Source organism: Bombina bombina, chromosome 2 (assembly GCF_027579735.1).
Source record: "Bombina bombina isolate aBomBom1 chromosome 2, aBomBom1.pri, whole genome shotgun sequence".
Classification (NCBI taxonomy): Eukaryota; Metazoa; Chordata; class Amphibia; order Anura; family Bombinatoridae; genus Bombina; species Bombina bombina.
This window is the reverse complement of record NC_069500.1, coordinates 905,555,581-905,582,824: the sequence shown is the minus strand read 5'-3', so window position 1 is coordinate 905,582,824 and position 27,244 is coordinate 905,555,581. Positions and strand designations below refer to the sequence as shown.

Genomic DNA, 27,244 nt, shown 5'->3' with positions numbered 1-27,244 from the left:
ATTTTTTATTATTACTTACTATTATGATGAATATTATTATTGTGGTTAATATTATTATTTGTAGTGTGTCAGACAATATATTCAACAGTATTATTCAGAGAATACGATAAGTGGACACGTTTTTAAGTAGAGAACCAATCCGCCTGCAATTACCACTTACGATGCAGCATCACGTGACAAAATTTAACATTACACAAAAGCTCTCTTATGCAATGCTTCCCCCTGCAGCGCATGTCAATTACCTTGAACAAGTGGACATGGCGGTGATTTATCTCACCCACCTCTGAGGTGGCATAGAAAATAAAAAAAGCACCGCAAAGCCTCAAAGTTGCGAACACAGTCTGATAAATACTTTCTATTTAATGTAAGATATTAAATATTTATTACTGATAATTAAATATCATCCTCTTTAAACCCCACCTTACTTGATTTTCTTGCGTTTTCAGGCTGGTGTGATAGCACAGATGTTTATCCGGCTGTCTAAAATATATATTTAAGCTTTAACCTTGCATACTCTAACCCTGGCAGGAATATCTCAGACATTAATCCAGCCAATGCTGATAACTGAGTACTTTTAAGCTTGAGGATAATAACAGTTACCTATTAACCATCTTATGCCTAGGCACGGTTAGGAACAAGAGCATTATTTTAATATTGTATATACATGGACTTTTAACTTACTGTATTACATGCTTCAGAAATGCTCTAACACCATAATTTGCCTAGCCATTAGTTCAGGGTACTACTCAGAATTAGAAACAGATGCATATATTTAAGGGATTGTAGTATTTATTTACAGTATATATGTTTATCTCTGTTACCATCAAATCCTTTAAATGTTGCTTGTGTCTACAAAAATAACCTAAAAAACATGATAGTTGCGATTTTTTTAACTTTCAGATAATGAAACAATGAACTAGAGAGTAAGAGTGAGGCATGGCAGTTCTAGAATTTATTATTTGGGGGGCAAACAAAGGTGGTGAAAAAGCTGAAAGATACAGCACACATACAATATGGAGTCCTTTGCAGCTCAATGGGGTTGCTCCACCTGCATTTGTTGGTGCATAGCAACCCCCCAGCCCCTCCACAAAACCGCCACTTAGATTATTGTGATTAACCTGTATATGCATTACAATAATGAGGGACACAGGCTAGAGTTGTATTAGGGAACATTAGCTATGTGTTATTGTCTATACAAATGAAAAGTCAATGACAAACTAGAGGTTGTTTAGACCATTGCAAATTGAGTATTACATTATTAATAAGCTTTACATGATAATTAAAAGAAAAAGCAGGATAAGCAGATTGTCTGTGTAGGTGCAGTCTTCAGTTTTCCTCATTTCCATCTAGAACGTGTTGAAAAAAATATGTACTTGATGATATTAACTTATTGAACAGGTTGAAGATTTGGCAGTGCTGACTCCATCTGCTGCAGCTGTTTTGTGTATATATATATATATATAAAAAAAATGTGTATCATTAATGAAAATTAACAACAAATATTCTACTGTAACTATACAAAATAATATCAAACACTTAGCAGTGAGTGTCCTTTAAAAGAAAAAAAAGTGTCCAAGCAATAAATGAATCAAAACACTGTGTAACTGTGTATCAATAAAGGATATAGTCCCAATTGGTAACGATTCACAAAGATCCAAGATAAACCTCAATATAAAAGGAATTGTAAAAACATAGTAAAGTTCCGTGTTATATGTGAAGGAACAACCTGGAGGAACCTTACTCACTTTTTCAAGAGCTAAGTACTGAGCTCCCAGGAAAAAAAAGCATATAAGATATTTAATAAAATGTATAAAAAGTATAATAAGACATGACACTTAGAATAACATAGGACAAACATTCACTCCAACAATTCTATGGAAGTCAGAGCATCGACTGCCACTTAGCGTTCTGTCCCAATATTGGAACCATTGTTGTGCTTTTTTTTAATGTCCCTTCCTCCTGTTAGGTGTCAGTTGGTGCTCTGACTCCCGTAGGCCTGTTGGAGTGAATGTTTGTCCTATGTAATCCTGATGTTATGTCATATTATGCTTTTTATACATTTTATGAAATATCTTCATTTGACAGATACGGCTGTTGTTGCTGATTCTTGGGCTATGGATCTTATATGCTTTTTTCCCCCTGAGAGCTCTGTAATTAGCTCTTAATAAATGAGAGTAAGTTTCCTTCAGGTTGTTCCTTCACATTTAATACTGAACTTTACTATGTTTTTTTAATTTCCTTTTATTTTGAGGTTTATCTTCAATACTTGTGAGGCATCACCAATTGGGACTAAATCCTTTATTGATATACAGTTACACAGTGTTGTGATCCATAGTGTTGTGATCCATTTATTGCTTGGACACAAATATTCTTCTGTAGCCAAAACAATAACATGATTCTTAAAGGTGCATGATAGTAAAATGTTAAACTTTAAAGGGACACTCAAGTCAAAATTAAACTTTCATGATTCAGATATAACATGCAATTTTAAACAACTTTCCAATTTAATTCCATTAACAAAATGTGCACAGTCTTTTTATATTTACACTTTTTGAGACACCAGCTCCTACTGAGCATGTGCAAGAATTCACAGACTATACGTATATGCATTTCTGATTGGCTGATGGCTGTCACATGAATTAGGGGGAGTGGAAATAGACATCTTTGAAATTTGTCAGAAAAAAATCTACTACTCATTTGACATTCAGGCTAACTGCTATTGCATTGTCTTGTTATCATGCATGTGTTGATTATGCAAATCTACTTTATTTACTGGTCCTTTAATAGTTCAGTTAAAGCATGGGATTTTAAGAGACTTTTAATAACTTAAATGATCAGTTTTACTTTGACTATATACATATATATTTATGTGTTAATATGTGTATATACACACATATTAACACATACAGTAAATATACATGTATATCATATATATATATATATATATATATAAATATATATATGTATATATATATATATTTATGGGGAACACACAGTTCCCATAGACTGCAATGTAAAGGCACTTTTTAGTACTGTTTTTTTTCTAACACCCCACTCCCACCAACTTTAGACCCCAAAAACTGCCTAGTGCAGTTGTTATTTATTTAAAAAAAACTATAATATCCTCTATTTTGAGGGCATTTGGGGCACATTTAGAAAATTACCAGAGATTGGATCTCTGGTTAATTTTTTGAGCGCTAATTGCTACAGCGCTGGTTAATTATTGCGCTATAATTAAGTACCCCACTTGTAATCTGGCCCTTAATGCATGCAAGTTTGACAAACTATATTATTTAAATATATAGGCATAGTTTATACAAATTTTCTTACAGCAAAACTAAGAACATTTACAAATCAAATAAGTTAATTCAGGTGCAGTTTACCAAGACAGTACATTTTTTATTCATTTGAACCTGTGGTATGTACTTTATTGATTGCAGTGTGTTTGGGTGCAATAGGTCTGTATATAATTTGTTTTGAGAAGGATGAGACTGGAGGGGAAGAAGACTTGTGGGTATTGCTCCCACTAGTATTCTGCGGGGGTGGAGCTATGGTGGGGGGTGGGAACACAAGTGTGGGTTGGGCAGGTTTGGGCAGAGCCAGGACTTTCAGTGACTGGAGCAGGAGCAGTCCTGGATTCACTCTGGAAATACAGTAAAGACATTTTCCCTAAAGGGAAAGCAATGGGAGTGTCAGTGAGGCAGAGCTTCCAAACCCATGAAAATCCCTAAATATTCAGGACAGTGGGAAGCTGACATCTTATTGTGTTTGGTTTGATGCTAGAATGTGTGACTATAGATTAGGGACACAGGTAAAAGAGGCATTGAGGAAACACCTAGGCGTATCTCCTTTATAACAATATACTGTAATTAACTAATTGTGTTACTTTTAACTTAGCTTTGTGTATTTGGCTATTTTGTATGTTGTGTTTTGATGTATATATGTTTTTTTTTTCTACTGTTTTGTGAGAACCAAAAGCTGCAATGCAATGTGTGTCCATTCCAGTTTGAGAGTGCAGTCCATCTCCATATCTATTTCCTTTAGGTAGAAGTGGTACTATACAAGTCCTGTTCCGAATGAATAGTTCTGAATTTGTGTTATAATATTCAAAGATAAATATATTATACTATATCCCTAGGAAATAGTTGGATTCCATCCTGAGCTGTGATTGGATTTTTTTTTATATACAGAAACAATTTAGATTTTAGTTTTTTTGTTTTTTTCTGGTCAATAGACTTTGGAATATTCAGAACCTACTGTAAATGGCTAAAAATATTAAACAAATAGTATGTCCTGTCATTGTGGCGATTTAGGACAGCAATTTGAAAACAAATTGATTGTATAACTAAAGTGCCTTTGGCAAAAGAGGATTTGGGTAGATTAAGGATTAAGGTTAAGTAAATTAAATATGTGTTGTAAGGATTGGAAACTGAATTGTAATGGTAATGTTAGCATCAGTAATTGATCTAATTCTTAAAGAAGAATAAAATACACTAGTATGATAAGTTCTTATATGTTTAGGCAAGTAATCATTGCCAGATGTCTTGTTAATCTATAGTAGACAATGTGTATTCTTCTAATAGAATTTACCAATAATGCATAGACTAAGTAAGCTACTTTAAATCAATTGTGGTAATAGCTATTTCACAGTACAAGTTTAGCTAAATAACTGCTCACTGCTAAATGTGGTACATCTGTTAAACAATAATTTTGCCTTTTTTTTTTATCCGTGTCTTCAAGATCCACTAGCATAATAAATAGAAAGGACATTCTGCTTTGTCCACAAGTTTATCACAATGGCAGCGTCCCTGATTAAAGAAATATAAAACACCTTTTGATTTTGCATAAACATTGTGCATTTGTGCTGAAAAGCAAATTCTCTTACTTTGGTTGTCTTCAAAATGCTGATAATTAACTAAAAATGTGATTAATAAGAACAGCAGACACAATCATTTAAAGCTAGCCCTAACTGGGCACAATTAAAGGGACTGTAAATGCTTCTTGCTTTTGTGTAAAAATTGTGCTTTGCACCACACTCCCTAGGGAAGCCAAGAAGCAAAATCTTTAATCTAGGTTTTTTAAAAAAAAAAACTTTTTTTTTTGCTCTCTCTATCTAATAGGCTATTTAAAAGTCTATTAGATTTTTTTAACAAATGGGTATCCCTGCACTGAATAAATCTGCTTTTTCTTGGAAGGCATGTTCCCATCAACCAATAAACAAAAAAAATGCATTTTCTGATCAATTTGATTAAAATGTAAGCAGCTTTTGCTTAAAAGTTTAATGTAAAAATATGTGTGTGTGTGTGTGTGTATAAACATGTTTACAATGGCAATGGTATTATTTTCTGCTTTACATACTGTGTGAGAAGTAGGACACTGTGCTGTCTTCATATGCACACCATGGGATTAATTTATCAAAGTCGGTGTGAACAAGGTTCCTGGCTGGAAACCTGTCCACCTGGCATAGCAGGAAGTGGGCAGCAACTGCTGCCAATATTTCCACTGCACAAGCAATTGCATGAGAGCAGGACTTGTCAGTCATCCCAGTTGGATTTTTTAAGCGGAACTCCAAAGTTGCAGTTGCTTAAAATGTAGTAGGAGGCTCTTTCAGAGCCCATATCTTGGCTTAATTTAGCACTAATAAGGGCACACAATTACTCTTTTGTTAAAGGGGATTCTGTGATTTCAAATAAAGCATTGCAAGTCCTTCTTAGATGCTGATGACTGTTAAATAAGAAATAGAAGACTGTCACCTGCAAAAATAGGCACCGGGAAGTTTTGGGATAGGGCTCTATCTGAGCTTTGTTCTTGACACACTGCATATGTCCTAAAGGAGAAGAACCTTTTTCTTTTTAATGAATGAATGGTAACTTGCTCCCTTAGAATGTGGACATCAGGGCAACTTTCTATAGATGGGGATGAGGCTATCATAAAGCTCCTATCTTACCCTCTGCTGTACTTAAGACATTTAGGGGTCCATCACAATCCTTTAGAAAATCGTATTAAGTTATTAATAAGCATTGGCTGAATTTCCTCATAAAAGCGGGAAAATTCTTAAAAGGACAAAACTTGCCCTTGTATTAAAAAGGCACCTAGGCTCATATGGGAGTATACAAATGGGGCATACCGAGGTTGATAGAGGAAATAATTATATATTATCAGAAACACAGGAAGGACATCTGACACATATCATACATATAAAATGTTTGCTTACTAATAAAGGGATATGAAATCCAAAAAAAAATATTTTTGTGTTGATTTTGATGTATGTTTTGGATCATTGTCCTGCTGGAAGATCAAACCACGGCCCATTTTAAGCTTTCTGGCAGAGGCAGTCAGGTGTTTATTTAATATCTGTTGATATTTTAGAGTCCATGATGCCATGTATCCTAACAAAATGTCCAGGTCCTCTGGCAGAAAAAAAGCCCCAAAACATTAAAGAGCCACACCATATTTAACCGTGGGCATGAGGTACTTTTCCATATGGCTACCTCTCTGTGGGCGCCAAACCCACCTCTGGTGTTTATTGCCAAAAAGCTCTATTTTGGTTTCATCTGACCATAGAACCCGATCCCATTTGAAGTTCCAGTGGTATCTGGAAAACTGAAGATGCTTGATTTTGTTTTTGAATGTCGGATTGTAGTTTTGAGACTTTCTGACCCCCAAGATGCAACTAACTTTTGCAATTCTCTAGCTGTGATCCATGGAGATATTTTGGCCACTCAAACCATCCTGTTAACAGTGCGTTCAGACAATGTAGACACATGTCCTCTTCCAGGTTGATTCATAACATTTCCAATTGACTGGGACATCTTAATTATTGTGCTGATGGTGGAAATGTGCATTTTCAATGTTTTTGCTATTTTCTTATAGCCTCTTCCCATTTTGTGAAGCTCAACCACCTTTTGCCACACATCACAGCTATATTCCTTGGTCTTACCCATTGTGAAGATTAACTAAGGGAATTTGGCCTATATGTTACCTCATATTTATACCCCTGTGAAACAGGAAGTCATGGTTGAACGATTTCCTGTTACTAGTCACTCAGGTGTACTAAAAAATGTAAAATATCAATGGGAAATATTATCAAATATATTTCTTTCATATGAATTCATAGGGGGTGGCAATAATTGTGCCACAGATATATTTAACAAAGGTTATTTTATCTTTTTGGATAAACCTGTGTTGTGTTTGCAATTGTTTGATATCCATGAGAGCAAAGTATTTTTGTGTATTTTTTTTAACTAAAGTTCTAAAGGTTAAACATTAAAGACAATTTGTTATAGCCTTCTTTGCTCATATTTACCAATGGTGTCAATATTAGTGCAGGGCACTGTATATATATTTAAATGCCAATAGTAAGGTATTCAAATGTTTAGTATGGCTGAGGGGTTCAATGAACAAAACCAGCTATTTCAGATAAAAAAATATCTTCCACCCACAACTGAGAGGTTAATTTATGATGCTAACTCCTGTTTACATAACTTTTCTAAAGAGAATATTTTACAGTACTATACCCCTTTAAATGCAACTTAGTAGACATAAAGGATAGCAGAAGAACACTGTTTAATTATCATGATAGCAAATTTGTATGCAAACTATACTTGTGTGGTGTGAAAGTTTAGTTTAATAGTTTTTTTTTTTTTTTTTTAAAGTCCCACTAAATGTGATTACCTTTTTTTGCAGCAAGTTCTTCTTCTTTCTTTTTCTTTTCATCTTCAATCAACTTCAGTTTGGCCTCATATTCATCCTGTAGGGCTTTCCACTCCTTCCTGTTATTTAACAACCCATCTAGCATTGGCTGAATTTCCTCATGAAAGCGGGAAAATTCCTAAAAGGACAAAGATTGCCCTTGTATTAAAAAGGCGCTTAGGCTCATATGGGATTGTACAAATGGTGCATACTGAGATCGATAGAGGAAATAATGATATATTATCAGAAACACAGGAAGGACATCTGACACATATCATACATATACAATGCTTGCTTACTCATTAAAAGAATATGAAATCCAAAAATATTCTTTTGTGAGTCAGACAGAACATACCATTTAAAAAAAAGGTTCCAATTTACTTCTATTATAAAATTTGCTTTGTGTCCATGAGATTCTGTGTTGAAGAGATACCTAGGTAGGTGTTTGGAGCACTACATGACAGGAAATAGTGCTACCATTTAGTGCTCTTGCAAATGGATAACATTCTTGCAAAACTGCTGCCATATAGTGCTCCAGAAATGGGCTGGCTCCTGAGCTTACATCCCTGCTATACAACAAAAGACACCAACAGAACAAAGACAAATTGATAATAGAAGTAAATCAGCAAGTAGTTTAAATTCACATGCTCTGTCTGAATTATACAAGACACATTTTGGGTTTCATATCCCTTTAAGAAGCTTGTCAAATAAAAACAAAGAATTAATCTGACGTCATAAAAAATTGATATTGGACGATAATTGTGGATGACTTAAAGGGACGATTAAACTTTTTTTTTTTGACAATATTTGAAAAAAGTTTATTTGGAGCTAGACTGAGAGACATAGTTCTGCAGGAAATTAAAAATAAAGTTCTGGATGTCGATAAATAGAAATACATACTGTAAAAAATGTTTTTTGGGGGTTTTTTTGAAAGGGAGAAGTTTTTATGGCATAAAAATATCTATATTGCATCTATACTGACTTCAATAATAGAAATACTGACAGAACTGCAACAATTTTAAAAAAAAATATTTTCAGAGATACATTAATTTGAATACAGGTAGCCCTCCGTTTACGCTGGGGTTAGGTTCCAGAAGGAATGGTGGTAAATCGAAACCGTTGTAAATTGAAACCCAGTTTATAATGTAAGTCAATGGGAAGTGAGGGAGATAGGTTCCAGGACCCTCTCAAAATTGTCATAAGCAACATCTAATACATTATTTTTAAATGCTAAACAGTATTATAAACCTAATAAAATAATCACACAACACAGACTTCACTTGCATTTTTCTACAAAAGTTCTTTCTATGCATTCCAATATGGACTGATTTATAGACAAGAAGATCTCGTTCCTTTGAAATCTGCTCGATAGCTCAGGTCTGGTTAAACTGATTAATTTCAGCTTGCTTGGCTTTGCTGCAACACAAGTGGACAGCTCCACCTACTGGCTATTTTAATAAATGCACTGCTTCGCAATGCTTTTCAATAGCAGTCACATGACTGGAAAAAAGGTTGTTATTCTGAAACGGTGTAAATTGAACCGTTGTAAAACGAGGGCCACCTGTATTTACTTCAACTTCCAAATGTAATACATACTGAGAAAGAAAATGCATCAGTTTATATGAGTCAGAGCTGGGTGCTTAGTAAAACAAGAACCAATCTGCCTAAGACAAAAAAAAAATGCTGGAGTATCTCCGTAACACTGCATTACTATTGAGAAAAGGGGATCTTAAAGTGATGGTAAAAATCATCTAAAAAAACGGAAATAAACCAGACTTTCCTTTATCTTTTTTGTTTGATTGTTTTAAGCTATTAACAACGTTATTACAGCAGTTCCTTCTAAATCCTTGTCTCCGTTAATCCTCCTGGCATTTTTGCGTGAAGATTATGCACTAATCCAAATGAAATACAGGTTGTTTGGCATCCATGAGTTAATCTAGCACACCCCTTTGCACAAAAATCTTTTTCCTAGTCTGGCCGAGTAAGTTCTCATTCATGTGTGACGCATGCGCTTTGGGCTAACATGGGAATCCCAGCTGAGAGCGGAGAATTGCGCATGTGCACAATTGCTGAGCTCAGGAGTGCAACCTGGATGCCTATTTTGGGAGTGGGTAGGAACACTCTCCACGTCACAGAAAGAGCTTGATGCCCCGTGTTTCTGGCGAGTCTTCAGACTCACCAGAAACAGCAGTTATGAAGCAGAGGTCACAAAGACCGCTGCTCCATAACCCTGTCCGCCTGCTCTGAGCAGGCGGACAGACATCGCCACAATTCAACCCGATCGAGTACGATCGGGTTGATTGACACCCCCCTGATGGCGGCCTATTGGCCACGACTCTGCAGGGGGCGGCGTTGCACCAGCAGCTCTTGTGAGCTGGTGGTGCAATGATGAATACGGCGAGCGTATTGCTCGCCATATTCAGTGAAGTCTGGCGGATCAGGTCCGCCAGACTTTCATAACTAGAGGCCAAAGTCTCAAACAAAAACTACAAGGGGACAGAGGAAGTACACATAAATAGCCAGAAAAAAAATATGAATTTTTTTAAAAATTATGGATAGATTTTTTTTAAAGTAAGCAACTTTATTAGATATAATATTTTTCACATAACAAGCTATTCCAGAAGGCTCAAATTTACAATCACTTTAACTGTTGATATGAATATTATGGATACAATTAAAAAATAGTTCTCAGATATTGCAAGAACCTACAAAGGGACATTAAACACAAAATACATTTTTTAAGCATAGTATTGAGGTTATTCCCTGCCTCCCATTAGTCATGGGTGCGGCCATCTTGAAATCTACCTTTTTACACATGTATAGCAACTCTCCTTCAGATACCTGCAGTATAACCTAGGTAACAAAATGACGGCAACCATAATTAGAAGCTGGTGCATGAGTGTTTAATGTCCCTTTAATGATATATAATAAGTTAAAATGTTGCTATTAACATGTATCTCATAAATACACAAGAACAATTAAAATGCCACTGTTAACTTTCACTGCATATATTTAGTTTTGGCTTAATTCATAAATCTTTGTTCATGCATTTGCTTACCTTGTAGACAAATGTGCAGACAAAGTCAATAAAACCACATTGTAGTTTCGGCAGTTCAGCAGACTTGTTTCTGTCCATCATGGGCTATAAGAGAAGACACTAGCATCATATCATATCTGACCTGAGCACTTGGCAAACACTTGTGATCTATATACTAATTGTCTTGAAAAAAATGTGAAAAAGGTACAAATTTGAATTCTTTTAAAGAGCAGTTTCACAAACTGTTTTTTTTAATTATTTTTATTTAAGGTGTGAAAAGTGTAAAATTCTGGAGCATTTATTTTACCCGAAGGGGAGGGATTGTGATGTATAAAAGGTACATAGACAACCTCCTCTTTATTTGGAGGGGGTCAGTGTTGGAAGGGGAGAACTTTGTACGTGATATCAATATAAATACAGTGAGTTTGAAATTCACCAGTGTAATAAGTGCTGACAAAATAGAATTTTTGGATTAAGTGCTTTCAGGGAAAGGTACTATAGTTACCACATTACATAGAAAACTAATAGCTAGGAATAGCCTACTAGATTCAAGGAGTATGCACCCCCAAGCAAGGGAGAGTAAATAAAGTTAAAAAGGAACTGCTCTACAGAAGCAAAATATTGTGAGCAGTCAGCCATCTTCAGAGAATGCTTTCGGAGTAAGGGTTTCTCTGAGTACTTAATTGACAGGGCTTCTAAAGAAGTAGACAGGTTGGACAGACGTGTATTACTGCATAGAAATAAAAATACAAACAAAGATCAGTTTAATGGTATGCCAATATTTGTAACAAATTACGGTAATCTATTTGATGACATTACCAAAATAGTTAATAAATGTTTCCCTATTCTACAGGGGGACCAGGATCTATACCCCTGGGTCCAGAAAGGCTGTAAATCTGTTTCAAGAAGAAACAAGACCATAGGAAATATTCTGGCCCAGAGTGAGATAAGAAAACAAAAGGGGACAAGGTAGCAGTTGGCTACAGTGTAAAGGACATTACAGATGTGGATATGGTAGTTGCAAGGCGTGTGCATGCAGTCAGGTAGGAAAACAATTCCAGTCAGCAGTGACACAAAGGGTCTTTTTCCATAATGCATGTACCAACTGCCGTTCCATATATGTAATTTATTTGGTTACATGCATCATATGTAATGTGCAATATGTGGGGCTCACCACGAGGGAGGCTAGAGAACAGGTCAAGGAGCACCTTAGGGATGTAAAATCAGATTTCCCAGATTCCCAGATAGCCCTCCATTTTAAAAGGGTCCATGATATATAAATATATTCAAGGCCCATATACAGAGATGGCAGAAGCTCTGTTTATTCCAAGAAAATTGTTTCTGACAAGAGGTCATAATTTAAGGTTGGAGGAAAGGAGATTTAATCTCCTGCAACGGAAACGTTTTTTCACTGTAAGAGCAATAAAATTGTGGAACTCATTACCAAAGGAGGTAGTGAATGCCAATACCATAGATACATTTAAAAATAGTCTGGATACATTTCTGTATATAAACAAAATTCATGGATATGATTGCTAGTATTAAATGGGTCACATTTTAATAGGGTTATTTAAGCTTAACTGGAGCTTTTTGAAAGTATTTTAGATTTGTATAGGTTGAACTCGATGGATTTCAGTCTTTTTTCAACCTTATCTACTATGTTACTATGTTACTATGGCAATACAGAACATCTTAAGTTGCAAGTGATCGAACAGGTTAAGGTGTCATGGAGAGGAGGGGACAGAGATAAGCTGTTTCGAACCAGAGAGGCTTTCTGGATATTTAAACTTAAATCCAGGGTACTAGATGGTCCTAATATTCAGACAGATCTCATAAATTGTTGGAGATAAGCCTCCGGTCATTGGGATTAAATTACATATTCTATTTTAGATTTCATAGGTTTTCGATATTGTTCCTTGTATCTACAGACACACAAATGTTTTCTTTTTGAAATACACTGTAAATTTTACAATTTTAAACCATTGGGAATATGAGTTCAGTTGAATACTATGGGGCCTATCTATCAAGCTCTGAATGGAGCTTGACGCCCCGTGTTTCTGGCGAGCCTGCAGACTCGCCAGAAACAGCAGTTATGAAGCAGCAGTCACAAGGACCGCTGCTCCATAACCTGTCCGCCTGCTCTGACCAGGCGGACAGACATCGCTGGAAATCAACCCGATCGAGTACGATCGGGTTGATTGACACCTCCCTGCAGGCGGCCCATTGGCCGCGAGTCTGCAGGTGGCGGCGTTGCACCAGCAGCTCTTGTGAGCTGCTGGTGCAATGCTGAATACGGAGAGCGTATTGCTCTCCTCATTCAGCGAGGTCTGTCGGACCTGATCCGCACTGTCGGATCAGGTCCAACAGACCTTTGATAAATAGAGGCCTATATGTTCTGATGCATTCTTATATATTTCCTTGATATGGGGGGTGCTGTGATTTTTTCTATTTGCTACTAGTGCTATTAATACTATTGTTCTCCTAAGAGAGGCTGAACTAAATATATTGAGAAGCAATGGTTCTATAGGGTCACCCATAAGCAAGATCATAGTTAAGCCTTTTTCTAAATGTTGGATATATATGGATTACTGTATTAGTCTGTATAGTCTATACATATTGACTGTTTCTGTTAACCTGAGGATGCTAGACTTTTGATTTAGAGGTGTTTAGTTGAAGATTAAATGCAAACTGTCTGTACATTTTTCTAGAATATTGTGTGACGTTGTAATATATCCTAATTGCTCATAGTACATTTTATTACTATTTGTTCCCCTAAGAGAGGTTGAACCTATGATTAGAGCTTAGGGATTTTTTATATGGTCACCCAACAGTAATGTTATAGGTAATTTCCCTTTCCTTCTTAAATGTTAGACATGAACATTTTACTGTATAGAATCTGTATGTCCTGTATATACTTTCTGTTTTTCCTAGTATGGAATCTTTTGCTGCATTCAATTAAATTTGTTTATCTATAAAAAGTATCAAATATAAATGGGGCTTTTTTGTCAATCTTGCTCAGTAATGCTGTAATATTCTTACTTTTGCTATGAGATATGTACAATAACAATAGCCACAATAGTTTATTTAAGTATCTAGAATCGTTAGCATAAATGCATTATTAAGGTTTCTAATGTTACGCTAAATTTGTAACAGGTGTTTGGCATTTCAAAAGTATTTAAGTTGCTGCTAGTGACCGGTGTAGCACGGTCTATGAGGAAGGCGTAGGCTGAAACGCGTAAGACCTCTGCTATACCTGCTTTTTATACTAGTTACGATATTGACTGCTGTATTTTTACCCGGTTCTTCTAATACATTTTATGTTCTTAATTTTTACCTGTCCCACTGCCTCGCCTCTTTGTGCTGTTGGAGTGGATATTCATAGGAATTTCAGGGGATTCCATATGCGGTTTGCAGGGAATAGGATTGAGAGAAGGAGGAGCAGGTAAGCTGTGCATAGTGAAGCACCAGGACTATTGTGGTAGGCACGCTGCAGACGCTAATATTCAGCGCTTTGAGGAGACCACACAAGAAGGAGCAGTTACTAAAGGAGAAGAGACTAAGTAAGTTTTCACTCTTTATATTGTACTGTGTACCAGCGTGGGATTTGTCCGTAACGGATCTGGCAAGCCACTGGAGCGTATGGCTAGTTATTAGCAGCTGAATTGATACTGTGAGGCCCATTTACCAAATGTCTGTCGGACCTGATCCGACAGTGCGGATCAGGTCCGACAGACATCGCTAAATATGGAGAGCAATACGCTCTCCGTATTCAGCATTGCACCAGCATCTCACAAGAGCTGCTGGTGCAACGCTGCCCCTTGCAGACTTGCGCCCGCCAGCAGGGGGGTGTCAATCAACCCGATCGTACTCGATCGGGTTGAATTACGGCGATTCCTGTCTGCCTCATCAGAGCAGGCGGACAAGGTTATGGACCAGCGGTCTTTAGAAGACTCGCCAGAAACACGGAGCTTGATAAATGGGTCTCTATGCGTGACAACGTGTATTAGCTTGTCTGACAGCCTTGACACTGAGCGCTGTTAAAAGGGGATTATTTGTTTGTTTTCACATGAAAATGTTCCACTGTTCATTGTCATAATTAACTATACAAGTTTTGTCATTTTAAAATTTGTGTTGTGAGATAAATGTACTTTGCTATGGATCAATAATATTGCAACACTTAAATTTACTATTGTAGTCCAATAAACTGTTAAAGGTACATGAAACTTGATTTTTTTTTTCTTTTGTGATTCAGATCGAGCATACACTTACACAACTTACTCCTACTATCAAATTTACTTTGTTTTCTTGGTATCTTTTGTTGAATAGCAGGGACATAAGATCAGGAGTGTTCACAAGTCGAGCACTAGATGGCAGCAGTTTTGCAAGAATGTTATCCATTTGCAAGAGCACTAGATGGCACTATTTCCTGTCATGTAGTGCTCCAGACACCTACCTAGGTATCTCTTCAACAAAGAATACCATGGGAACACAACATTATTATTATTTGATAATATAAGTAAACTTGAAACTTTTTTTTTAATTGTATGTCCTGTCTAGATAACAAAATATATTTTTTTCATATCTCTTTAAATTAAGCTTAATTGGAAGTAACAGATTTTAATAAAGATTAATTGCAGGCAGTCTGTGCTAACATCAATCTTCAGCAGCTTTCTTAGGGTCCCATTATCTAAAGCTCTCCACTCAAGCTAAATGATCTAAGAAGTCTCTTCAGTACAAAGAATTTTAAAAACACAAATTTTTCCTTGAAAGATTTACTATGCAGGTTTCTGTATGTGAAGGAGAGACTCATACATTACAATATAAGGTTTAAGATAAAGGGGCTGATTTATCAAAGTGCAGTGGACATGATCCGCTGTAGCATATCATGTCCACCGCACATCGATAAATGCATAAGCTGTCGGCATTTATCATTGCACAAACATTTCACTAGAAATGCTTGTGCAATGCCACCCCCTGCAGATTTGCGTAGCAGGGGGTGTCAATCAACCCGATCGTATTGAGATTGGGCAGATTGCTGTCCGCCGCATCAGAGGTAACGGAGAAATTAAGGAGCAGTGGTCTTATGAAGGCTAGCGCGGAAACAGGTGTATACGGCCCCATTCGGGCAGTGATAAATCAGCCCCAATATCTCATGTGACTTCTGGCCTTGGTAGTACGTTTTTTATCATTATAACTAATTGTCTGCATTTAAAGGACATGATACTATATGCAAAAAGCGGACAATAAAATATTACATAAAGATCTCTATGTAAAAAAAAGAAGAAATGTTACCTCAATAAACACAACCCACTGTAAAGGCACCTATTTATCCAATGAGGAGGCATGCCCAAGGACTTGACAGGGAGCGTGCATTAGGCATGTGTAGACACAGTCACTTTATTTTCCTCCTCAGTATAGGGAAGTATAACTCAGCACTAATGAAGCTGATTGGCTAATGTTTTGTTTTGTTTTATTTGACCATGCAGACAACAGTAAAAAAGAAACTCTGGTAAGATATAAACATTTTGAGGTAGAATATCTTCTTTTTTAAATAGAGATGCTCATGTGATTTTTTTTGTCAACTTTTACAATAACCATGCATCACTTTCAAGCGATTCAGTAATTATATGAGTAGAACGTCCCTTTAAGTTTTAGAAGATTAACGTTTCTAAGTAAAATATATCTAAAATAAATGCTTTTTAGCCTCTGGAAGTGCATGTGAGTTATAAATAAGGACATTAGCAAAACATAACATCTGTCTGTTTGCGTCATATTTTCATATTAATTGATATTTCTTTTGAAGTGTGAACATCTGTTTTTGAGTTCTTGTTGCCAGCAATCTAGTGTGTGTGTCACATTAAAGAAACTTTAAAGTTCATTTTTTTAAATGGTACCGTACTGGGAAAATATTTTATTTCTATGGTAATAAAGTGAGTTTGCCAATAAAGCAATGGACATCCTGCTTATTATCCAGTGAACAATCAGTCCTTAAAGGGACGTGCTGTCATGAATCCTTCCACCTTTACTGGGATTCCTGGCTCACTTATTAATTCCACCTTAAAACAGCCTTTTAGGAATTTCACATGTATAAATGGCTATGCCTCCTTAACAACTTTGCTGGATTATTGAAGTATATCCTAAGATCCACATATCCAGCCCTAAATTTATTCTTAAGTTCAAAGTAAACTCTGTGCTACTAACAGCAGTTATTTTCTATAGTGTCTACCTCTAGTTACTTTGCAGCACCAGCGGTGACGTTATCTGATGACGCCTCCCTCCTTGGCCGCAGTTCAGGCAAACAGACACGGAACAGAACCAGCTCTCCGCCACAGCTCGGGTGTTTAGACTCTACCCTACTGACATCAGCTTTATCTACGGTTTAGCAGTACTATCTCAGTCTTACCGGCGGATACCGCATCAGTAGCGTGACTTCCCTGGAATCTGATCACAACATCTACAATCCATTCCTGTCATCCTGGTGGTCGTGAATACTATCACCTGCTGTGATCAATAACGCTGTCTACTCTTTGCGTATGCGTGCTGTGATTTCTTGTACCCTCTCTCTGTGCTTACACTACTGGACTCTTAATCCTTTATTAATTATTACGTTTCTCATCCTAATCATAACCAAAGCTGATTGCTGCATTGTTAAGATTTCCAACTACCTAATGCTTATTCTTAGTACTCTGCCTTCTTACTAATTGGAGAGATATATTTCTGATATAAACCTTCTAATGTAATTGAAGGCTAAAGTATCTAATTTGTGTTGGTACTGTTTGCTTACAATATAATTGATACATCCTATTCTTCTCACTGTGGGTAATATTCAGGCAGGTTGTTTTTCATATGTAAATACTAGAACACAGGGAATCCATTACAGTCCCAGCCAAAATTGGTATGTGCATGGATGCATTTTAGTTTTGAATAGAAGAGTTTTTCCAATATACATTTGATAGCAAAAATACTTCTATTAACAGCTATAGCTGTTAAAAAGTATATTTAAGTATGTTTCGTGCACCAGCATTTTTAAATGACGTCATCCAAGATGGTATCCCTTAGATTCTGATTGGCTGATAGAATTCTATCAGCCAATCGGAATTAAGGTAGAAAAAATCCTATTGGCTGATGCAATCAGCCAATAGGATTGAAGTTCAATCCTATTGGCTGATCCAATCAGCCAATAGGATTGAGCTCGATTGGATTGTGGTAAGGCCAAAAAAGTGTGCGGGGCCCCTAAACCCGTAATACCAGCGGGCGTAAAAAAGCAGCGTTAGGACCTGTTAACACTGCTTTTTTACCCTTACGCAAAACTCGTAATCTAGCCATTAGGTTGTAACCTCATGTTGAAAAATAAAGAAGTATGTCATAGGTAAGATTTCGCTTATTAAAAATATAGAAAAATAATAGAATTTTACAGTTAACTTGCTTTCTTAACATTGTTCTCCAATCCGTTGTTTTTTACATGTTTCACAAAGTTTTCTAAAGAAAATGTAATATATTTAGAATTTCCCATTTATATATATATATATATATATATATATTTTTATATATATATATATATATATATATATATATATATATATATATATATATATAAAGGACATGCTTTTTTACTCACAATAGGCTGTTGCTGCAGGACTGTTCTTTCCAAGTCACCTTGCTCCCAGAACTCAGCTGCTACTAATAGAGCAACCTATTGTAGAAACACAAATAGACATACCTATTAATACAAGGGACAATTATAAAGTTATATGTACAGTATATGAACATACAGTGTGTGCCTGTGTTAGGGTTTGTTTAAGGTTCTTGTCAATGTAGAAAATAAAGCATACATTTTGCAACAAAGCCCCTGTCATAGTGTATGTATTTGAATCTATTTATAAGTTAAACACCATTTAAAATCAGTCCTAGCAGCTTTAGTTTCTGAGCTATGCTGTATATTTATTTATGCTAATTTATGCTAATGAGCATGGCTGGTATTTTAAAACAGAGCGCAAGCATAGACAGTGTACACAACATAGCTTGAAGGAACAGCTCAGATATTTGCCTAAAGGCTTCAATGAAATAACTCTCCTTTCTATGTATTTTTTTTTTTTTTTTGAGCCAATTCTCTGATATTTTAGAGATTGAGATCCTAAACTAGTAGATTGGAAATCTTTGATACCCACAGATAAATATATGTTTCTTATTATGCGCACAAATACCCGTCACCATCCCTCTTTCTTTCAGACATGTCTTACATCTCTTTTAGATGCACATAGACTCTAATCCATCTGTACTTAACTCTGACTCTAAAACCATCAACACATTCTCTATGCACTAGAGTAGACATGTTTGGAATAAAGTAAAAGAAGGGACTGATTTGCCAATATTTATCACATGTGAAGCCAGACAAACACATCTATAAACATATATCCCCTGTTTGATTAATTCTTCAACCAAGTATAAACAGTTCTATTTCTCGGAACAGCAATACCAAAATGAGATTGATTACATGGAACTGAAACAATAATCTAAATCATTCAAAGATTTCCAGCATCCAAAAGCTAAGTTAAAAGACCTTTATTTGTTCACATAGGGTCCATAATACAGCAACAACTTTTCAAACCAGCAATTGGTTCTTAGTCATGAACATGACATGACTAGGAACCAATTGCTGCTTTGAAACGTTGTTGCTGTATTATGGACCCTATGTGAACAAATAAAGGTCTTTAAACTTACCTTTTGGAGGCCTGAAATCTTTGAATGATTATAGTGAGACTGGGACCTGGCTAACCATTTTCCGTGCCCCATCTTGGAGAGTGTGCTGTCTTCCCTTGTGGATTTTGCACAATAATCTAAATGCCTCCTGGGTACCACTAATAAGTATAGTTATTAGATATAAAATATTTGTAGGTATAGCATAAACTTGTACAGTATAATAGTTGATTAAAAAAAAAAAGTTTTTTTGACCTTGCTCTGAACTTCCCAAGGTTTTGTGATGGCAGATAAATCACATGCTGTCATCATCATAGCCCTGTAGAACAAGTAGAGTTATATAATTATCATTGGCATTCAAAAGTAGTAATTACTCTATGTAGTAAATAATATATTAAGGTCTTAGGCTGTGCACTTTGTATTGATTTTGATGATGATTGTGAACTGTTGTATAGTAGGATTCATAAACTAAATTTCAAGTTGACATGATGGATTGGAAAAATAAAGAAATATATTGGAAAAATAAAGAAATATATATATGTGTGTGTGTATGTATACAGTATATATATATATATATATATATATATATATATATATATATATATAATACACATATTCCAACCTATATATATATATATATATATATATATATATATATATATATATATATATATATATATATATAGTATATAAATAAATATACTGTGCTACATTATAAGTGGCACGCTAACATTAACTTGCTAGTTGAAACTAAACGTGACCGCACAAGCAATAAACACAACATAAATACATTAAAATACATTTTTTTACACATATATACACTATCCAATAACAATATACATATACATATTAATAAAAATGTTATAAGGGTTCAAAGGTATATGATATATGACTGACTGCAAGGGCTATATAATATATACAGGGAGTGCAGAATTATTAGGCAAGTTGTATTTTTGAGGATTAATTTTATTATTGAACAACAACCATGTTCTCAATGAACCCAAAAAACTCATTAATATCAAAGCTGAATATTTTTGGAAGTAGTTTTTAGTTTGTTTTTAGTTTTAGCTATTTTAGGGGGATATCTGTGTGTGCAGGTGACTATTAGTGTGCATAATTATTAGGCAACTTAACAAAAAACAAATATATACCCATTTCAATTATTTATTTTTACCAGTGAAACCAATATAACATCTCAACATTCACAAATATGCATTTCTGACATTCAAAAACAAAACAAAAATCAGTGACCAAGATAGCCACCTTTCTTTGCAAGGACACTCAAAAGCCTGCCATCCATGGATTCTGTCAGTGTTTTGATCTGTTCACCATCAACATTGCGTGCAGCAGCAACCACAGCCTCCCAGACACTGTTCAGAGAGGTGTACTGTTTTCCCTCCTTGTAAATCTCACATTTGATGATGGACCACAGGTTCTCAATGGGGTTCAGATCAGGTGAACAAGGTGGCCATGTCATTAGATTTTCTTCTTTTATAACCTTTCTTGCCAGCCACGCTGTGGAGTACTTGGACGTGTGTGATGGAGCATTGCCCTGCATGAAAATCATGTTTTTCTTGAAGGATGCAGACTTCTTCCTGTACCACTGCTTGAAGAAGGTGTCTTCCAGAAACTGGCAGTAGGACTGGGAGTTGAGCTTGACTCCATCCTCAACCCGAAAAGGCCCCACAAGCTCATCTTTGATGATACCAGCCCAAACCAGTACTCCACCTCCACCTTGCTGGCGTCTGAGTCGGACTGGAGCTCTCTGCCCTTTACCAATCCAGCCACGGGCCCATCCATCTGGCCCATCAAGACTCACTCTCATTTCATCAGTCCATAAAACCTTAGAAAAATCAGTCTTGAGATATTTCTTTGCCCAGTCTTGACGTTTCAGCTTGTGTGTCTTGTTCAGTGGTGGTCGTCTTTCAGCCTTTCTTACCTTGGCCATGTCTCTGAGTATTGCACACCTTGTGCTTTTGGGCACTCCAGTGATGTTGCAGCTCTGAAATATGGCCAAACTGGTGGCAAGTGGCATCTTGGCAGCTGCACGCTTGACTTTTCTCAGTTCATGGGCAGTTATTTTGTGCCTTGGTTTTTCCACACGCTTCTTGCGACCCTGTTGACTATTTTGAATGAAACGCTTGATTGTTCGATGATGACGCTTCAGAAGCTTTGCAATTTTAAGAGTGCTGCATCCCTCTGCAAGATATCTCACTATTTTTTACTTTTCAAGTCCTTCTTTTGACCCATTTTGCCAAAGGAAAGGAAGTTGCCTAATAATTATGCACACCTGATATAGGGTGTTGATGTTATTAGACCACACCCCTTCTCATTACAGAGATGCACATCACCTAATATGCTTAATTGGTAGTAGGCTTTCGAGCCTATACAGCTTGGAGTAAGACAACATGCATAAAGAGGATTATGTGGTCAAAATACTCATTTGCCTAATAATTCTGCACTCCCTGTATAGAGATACATATGAATGTCTAAATATGTGTATGTATGTCTGTATATATCATCTAGTATTCAAAAGTTTGAGGTCTCTTCATTCTAACAATAATGATGTTTTAACCGTTATTTGATAAAAGTAATAAAATCTAAATACATGAATAAAAGAGGAAATATGTTTAAATACAATAACTTTAGTCTTTATAAATTCTATTGTACTTTATAATATATATATATATATATATCCTTACATAATTATTTCTTTCCTTGTGGTCTCAAGTGATAGGTATTCAATCCACTTTTGTTGATCATCAAAGGTTTTTGATTGGTCTACAATTTTCTGAAACATTGTCCTTTTTCTGTAGAAAATGTGGAAAACAGTTTATGTTCTCTTTCTTTATACAGTATTTTTCTTTGTTAGCTACACACAAATAAACACAAATTGTAAATTAAATTGTAATTTTCTTAAAATAGGATATTTCAAATATGATTGTAAATAAGAAGTCCAGAAAATTAATATTCTGTGAAATACACTGTGCCTACAGTATGCTATGTTTAATAGGGATGGGTGAACATCTGTAGCTTGACATTTAAATGGCAGAACAAATGTTTCCCCCATGACATTTTTTTCTGCAATTTAAAATGTTTCTATAGCACAAATATTAGCAATCAGCATTCAAATGTAACATTTAAATATTGATTCCCATAGATTACATTGAACCTTAACAGTCAGAGAGAATGTTAAATATGATTTTCAAATGTTACATTTTATAATAGGAAAGATAACATTTGTTTACCAAAACGTGATATGGGTTCTTTTGCAAACATCCCTAACATTTGATTTGAGCAAACATTTTTAACCCATGTGCAGAGACTTTGACCCATCTCTAATATTATAGGGAGATAAACTGAAAATGTGAATGCATTTCAGTTTTGCTAATACATGTTTATAACCGAAGTGATACTATTAAAAATGAAATACAATTGTGTGCATTTAAATTTTCAGTTTTAAAGGGACAGTATACAACAATTTTTATATAACTGCGTGTAATAGACACTACTATACAGAATTATATGCACAGATACTGATATAAAAATCCAGTATAAAACAGTTTAAAAACTTACTTAGAAGCTCTCAGTTTAGCTCTGTGCATATTCGCGGTCAATCGGCCGCTAGCAGGGGATTTCAATCAACCCGATCGTATACGATCAGAGGGATTGATGTCCGTCGCCTCAGAGGAGGTGTACGAGTTAAGGAGCAGCGGTCTTAAAGGGCCACTAAAGCCAAAATCTTTCTTTCATAATTCAGATTGAGAATAGAAATTTAAACAACATTTCAATTTACTTCTATTATTTGTTTTGCTTCATTTTTTAGATATCCTTAGTTGAAGAAAAAGCAATGCACATGATGAGCCAATCACATGAGGCTTCTATGTGCAGCAACTAATCAGCAGCTACTGAGCATATCAAGATATGCTTTTCAGCAAAGAATATCAAGAGAATAAAACAAATTAGATAATAGAAGTAAATTAGAAAGATGTTTAAAATTGCATTCTCTTTCTAAATCATGAAAGAAAAAAATGTGGGTCTCATGTCCCTTTAAGACTGCAGCTTCTTAACTCCTGTTTCCGGTGAGCCTGAAGGCTCGCGTGGAAACAGATACATTAGGGTCGATTGACACTTTGATAAATCGGCCCCATAGTATTAAAGGGTAGCTAGTCCTAAAATATCATGCTCTAACAAATTAAAGCATGTCTATTTTTACTATAAAGGCCCTTTAAATACTAATTTGTTATTTGAAGTCCTTAAAGGGAAACACAAAATACATTTTACAAGCATAGGATTAAGGTTATAACCCGCTAGTGATGGGTCCAACATGTTGAAATAAATGTCACTGCCGAGGTGTTTGCTCAAGTGTTGCAACTAACATTCAGATACCTGCAGGGAAACCTAGGTTACAAAATGGAGGCATCATAATAAGAGGGAAATGCATGAAATGTATTTAGGGCCAGATTACAAGTGGCATGCTAAATAAAATTTTCGCGCATTACAAGTAAATTGATTGTGTTTGAGGAAACCTGATGCGCACTATCTTCAAGACTTCGGATATTGCACTTATCACTCACACGCTAACCCGACACCGTGTAATACCTACAGCGTGAAACCCAAAGGTAGTTATAAATATTTAACATTTCAATAATCTTTACATAGAAGAAAATGTTATTTTTTATTTATATATATATATGTGATTATTTTTTTGTAAACTATTTATCTATACCTATATATCAATATGAATATATACAGATATATACAGAAATAACAAGAATAGTTAAATAAATCAGGAGCGCTAAAAAGCTAAAAGCGATTATCTAATGGTATTAATAAAGTGCCAAGTGTATGTGCAAAAAATTGTGAAAATATTAGTAAAGTGCAGACAATTTAAATACTTCAAATAGGTGAGGTTTAATCGATAATTATTTATCTGAAATATATTATAAAGTGAATAAGTGTAGTCATAAAACCAGACAGGTATATGTCTATTAGCATATGCCTCTATGGATTACTCAAAAAATAAAGTGAAATAGGCAGTGTAGGGCACAATTGGGCCTGGAGCAAAGCTAAGGGTTAAAGCCGTAGGGAGAGATAGGAGAAGAGGGCTGGCTAGGGAGGTTAGTTGCAACAATGTTGCATGCAAGGGAGGGGCCCACTACTCACCTTAAAAGTGGGGATCATCAGCTTCCTGGCCCTCTTCTTCCTGGAATCCGGAGGGGGGCTTCAACGAGAGCTAACAGGTTGAACCCCTTAGGTAGGGGCATGTTAGTGAGAACCAGGGCGATAGATTCTCAATCAGATTTCAATCCAGGAGGGCTAATAAGTGCGATTGAACCGCAGGGTCAGCACGCCCAGGCTCAGGGACAAGTTAATTTGGCGCGCCAACATAGCGCTCATGGTCAGCTTATTGCGGCGCAGCAGCATACCGCACAGGGGCAAGCTAATGTAGCAGTTCAGCACAATAGGTCAGATTCTCAGCAAATTAGGGCAGATTCTCAGCTAAGTAGTGCGACATCACCCCACATGAATGTACGCGCTGTGGCGCAGTTAGGGATGTCTGGTATGAATGCACAGGCTGATCCTTTGAGTCTCAATATGAATGCACGCGCTGTGGCGCAGTTGGGGAATTCTAGTGTGAATGCACAAGCTGAACCTATGAGTGTTTCGAATGTGAGGGTATGTAGAATTGCAAATGATGCTTTGAATGTGTTACCAACATCACGGTCACATGAGTTAAGGGACAATCCTGCTTCATTAGTTCAGTTACAGGGTAGGAATGTGAATGTGGGGCATGAAAGGCCAAATGAATTAGGACAAGCAGGCTTACATGCAAATAATAGGTCAGGCTTAGGTCCTATTAACCCCCCCTTTGCCGGTGTCCGTAGTGCTCGCGACCTGTTTTCTTTTTTACAGAACGCATCTCAAGGGGATCTGAGCATGGATGCAAACCAGGTTGATAGGCCTTCGGCTTCGGCGGTTATTCCACAGGAGCAGGCGGATGCACAGCAGCGTGAGAGCACGGCTGATTCCTTGCAGCAGGACAACGGGGCTGTTCCTGGTCCTTCCACCTCCGGTATGGATCATCAGGACGGTGCAATGGCCATTCCTGGTAAGCCCTTTACATTTACACATGACCGACATGACCAGGTTGACTCCTCCCTGTCTGAATCTGAATGTGACAGTGACACTTCACTTGGGCTAAGGGGTAAGGGTCAGAAGCGCATGTTTGCCATGGTAAAGAAAATGTGGCAGGTAATGCAGTCAGGCGCAGTTGGCAGCATGGCGCAGGCGCAGCTTGCGGTAGGTTCCCCAGAAGCTGTGCAGAGCACCACTATAGTGGGGGACAAGCGTCCACCTATTAACTTAATCCCAGAAAGGAAAGTGGCCTTACACGGCGATTCCTTCCCATCTTATACTCCATCATTGCACAGTCATTTAAAACCAAGGACAATTAGAAAAATACAGCAGGGCAAATATGTGAATATATTTGAATTATCTGCTGAGGCTTGTAGGCAGCGAGAGAAGAGTGCGGACGGTACTGGACCTAAACGGTTTAAGCGTCCTGAAACTTTTGAGAAATGGCTAATTTGCTTTAGAGTTTTCTCCTCTTGCTACTTGGAGAAATACCCGAGCCAATGCCACGCTATCCTTAAATATACTGATAATATCCATTGGATTCAGAGGAAGTTTGCTGAGGGGGCTTGGAGAGATTATGATGCTGAGTTTAGGCAAAAGATGGCGGGTAATCCTGTGCTCACCTTCGATACAACTGACTCGCATCTTTGGCAACGCCTAGGCCCGCAGGGGTCACCCTCCTCCTCCATCTCCTCTAGCAATCAGTCCTTTCGTGCTTCCAAAACGAAGCGCAGAGGTGGTACCTGCTGGGCATTTCAAGATAATAAATGCGACAGAGGTAATTCATGTGCGTTCAGGAACGTATGCCGATACTGTGATGGATCACACCCGGGAGCGAGTGTGCCAGAAAAAAGGATTCAGCACCCGGTAGAGCACAGAACAAGCTCTCTCTTGTTCCTAAAGGCCCCAACACCGGTGAAGGTGCACGCCCTTGAACCATGGCTTAGGGTGTACCCAGATTCGCGCGCAGCGTCTTTGTTATTTCAAGGGTTTAAGGACGGTTTCCGTATACCTGTGACGAAAGCCATTAAGGGTTCCAGAGGCTATCGTAACCTCAAATCAGCTTACCAGCACCCGGCGGTTGTTAGGGTCAAGCTGGATAAGGAAATATCTATGGGCCGGGTAGTGGGTCCTTTTTCCTCGCCACCTTTGCCGAATCTGGTCATTTCACCACTTGGTGTAGTACCCAAGAAGGAATTGGGAAAATTCCGTCTAATACACCACCTATCTCACCCTAGGGGCTATTCCGTCAATGATGCTATTGATCCGGAACTCAGCTCCGTGCAATATCAATCCTTTGATAGCGCCCTGGATTTGGTGCGGGGGGTGGGTGCAGGAGCCTTGTTGGCGAAGCTGGACATTGAATCCGCCTTTCGCCTACTGCCCTTGCACCCTTCATCATTTTATTTGATGGGTTGCAAATTCCATCTCTTGCGCCTTGTTTGAAACCTTTAGTACATTTTTGCACTGGGTTTTGGAGCAACAGGCAGTTAATAACCGCATTGCTCATTATCTGGACGACTTCCTCTTGGTGGAGAGTCCGGGAACTACTGAATGTCAGCAGCTGATGGACTCCATGAGAATCCTTATGCTGCAATTCGGTGTCCCACTGGCTGAAGACAAGACTGAGGGCCCGGGCACTTGTATTACATTCCTGGGTATCGAAATTGATACAGTCGA

General features: G+C 37.0%; 1 protein-coding gene across 1 annotated transcript in view; it reads right to left on the bottom strand.

Moving 5' to 3' along the window:
* Positions 1-1,198: 1,198 nt before the first annotated feature.
* LOC128649817 (rod cGMP-specific 3',5'-cyclic phosphodiesterase subunit beta-like) overlaps positions 1,199-27,244 on the bottom strand; it is a 124,832-nt gene continuing 98,786 nt past the window's right edge. The window contains exons 17-22 of the mRNA XM_053703292.1: positions 22,129-22,236; positions 19,682-19,745; positions 18,348-18,422; positions 10,751-10,834; positions 7,675-7,831; positions 1,199-1,435 (exon numbers count right to left, since the gene is read on the bottom strand). Of these exons, the coding sequence (XP_053559267.1) occupies positions 1,383-1,435; positions 7,675-7,831; positions 10,751-10,834; positions 18,348-18,422; positions 19,682-19,745; positions 22,129-22,236 (541 nt within the window). The 3' untranslated portion in view covers positions 1,199-1,382. The remainder of the gene's footprint in view (positions 1,436-7,674; positions 7,832-10,750; positions 10,835-18,347; positions 18,423-19,681; positions 19,746-22,128; positions 22,237-27,244) is intronic.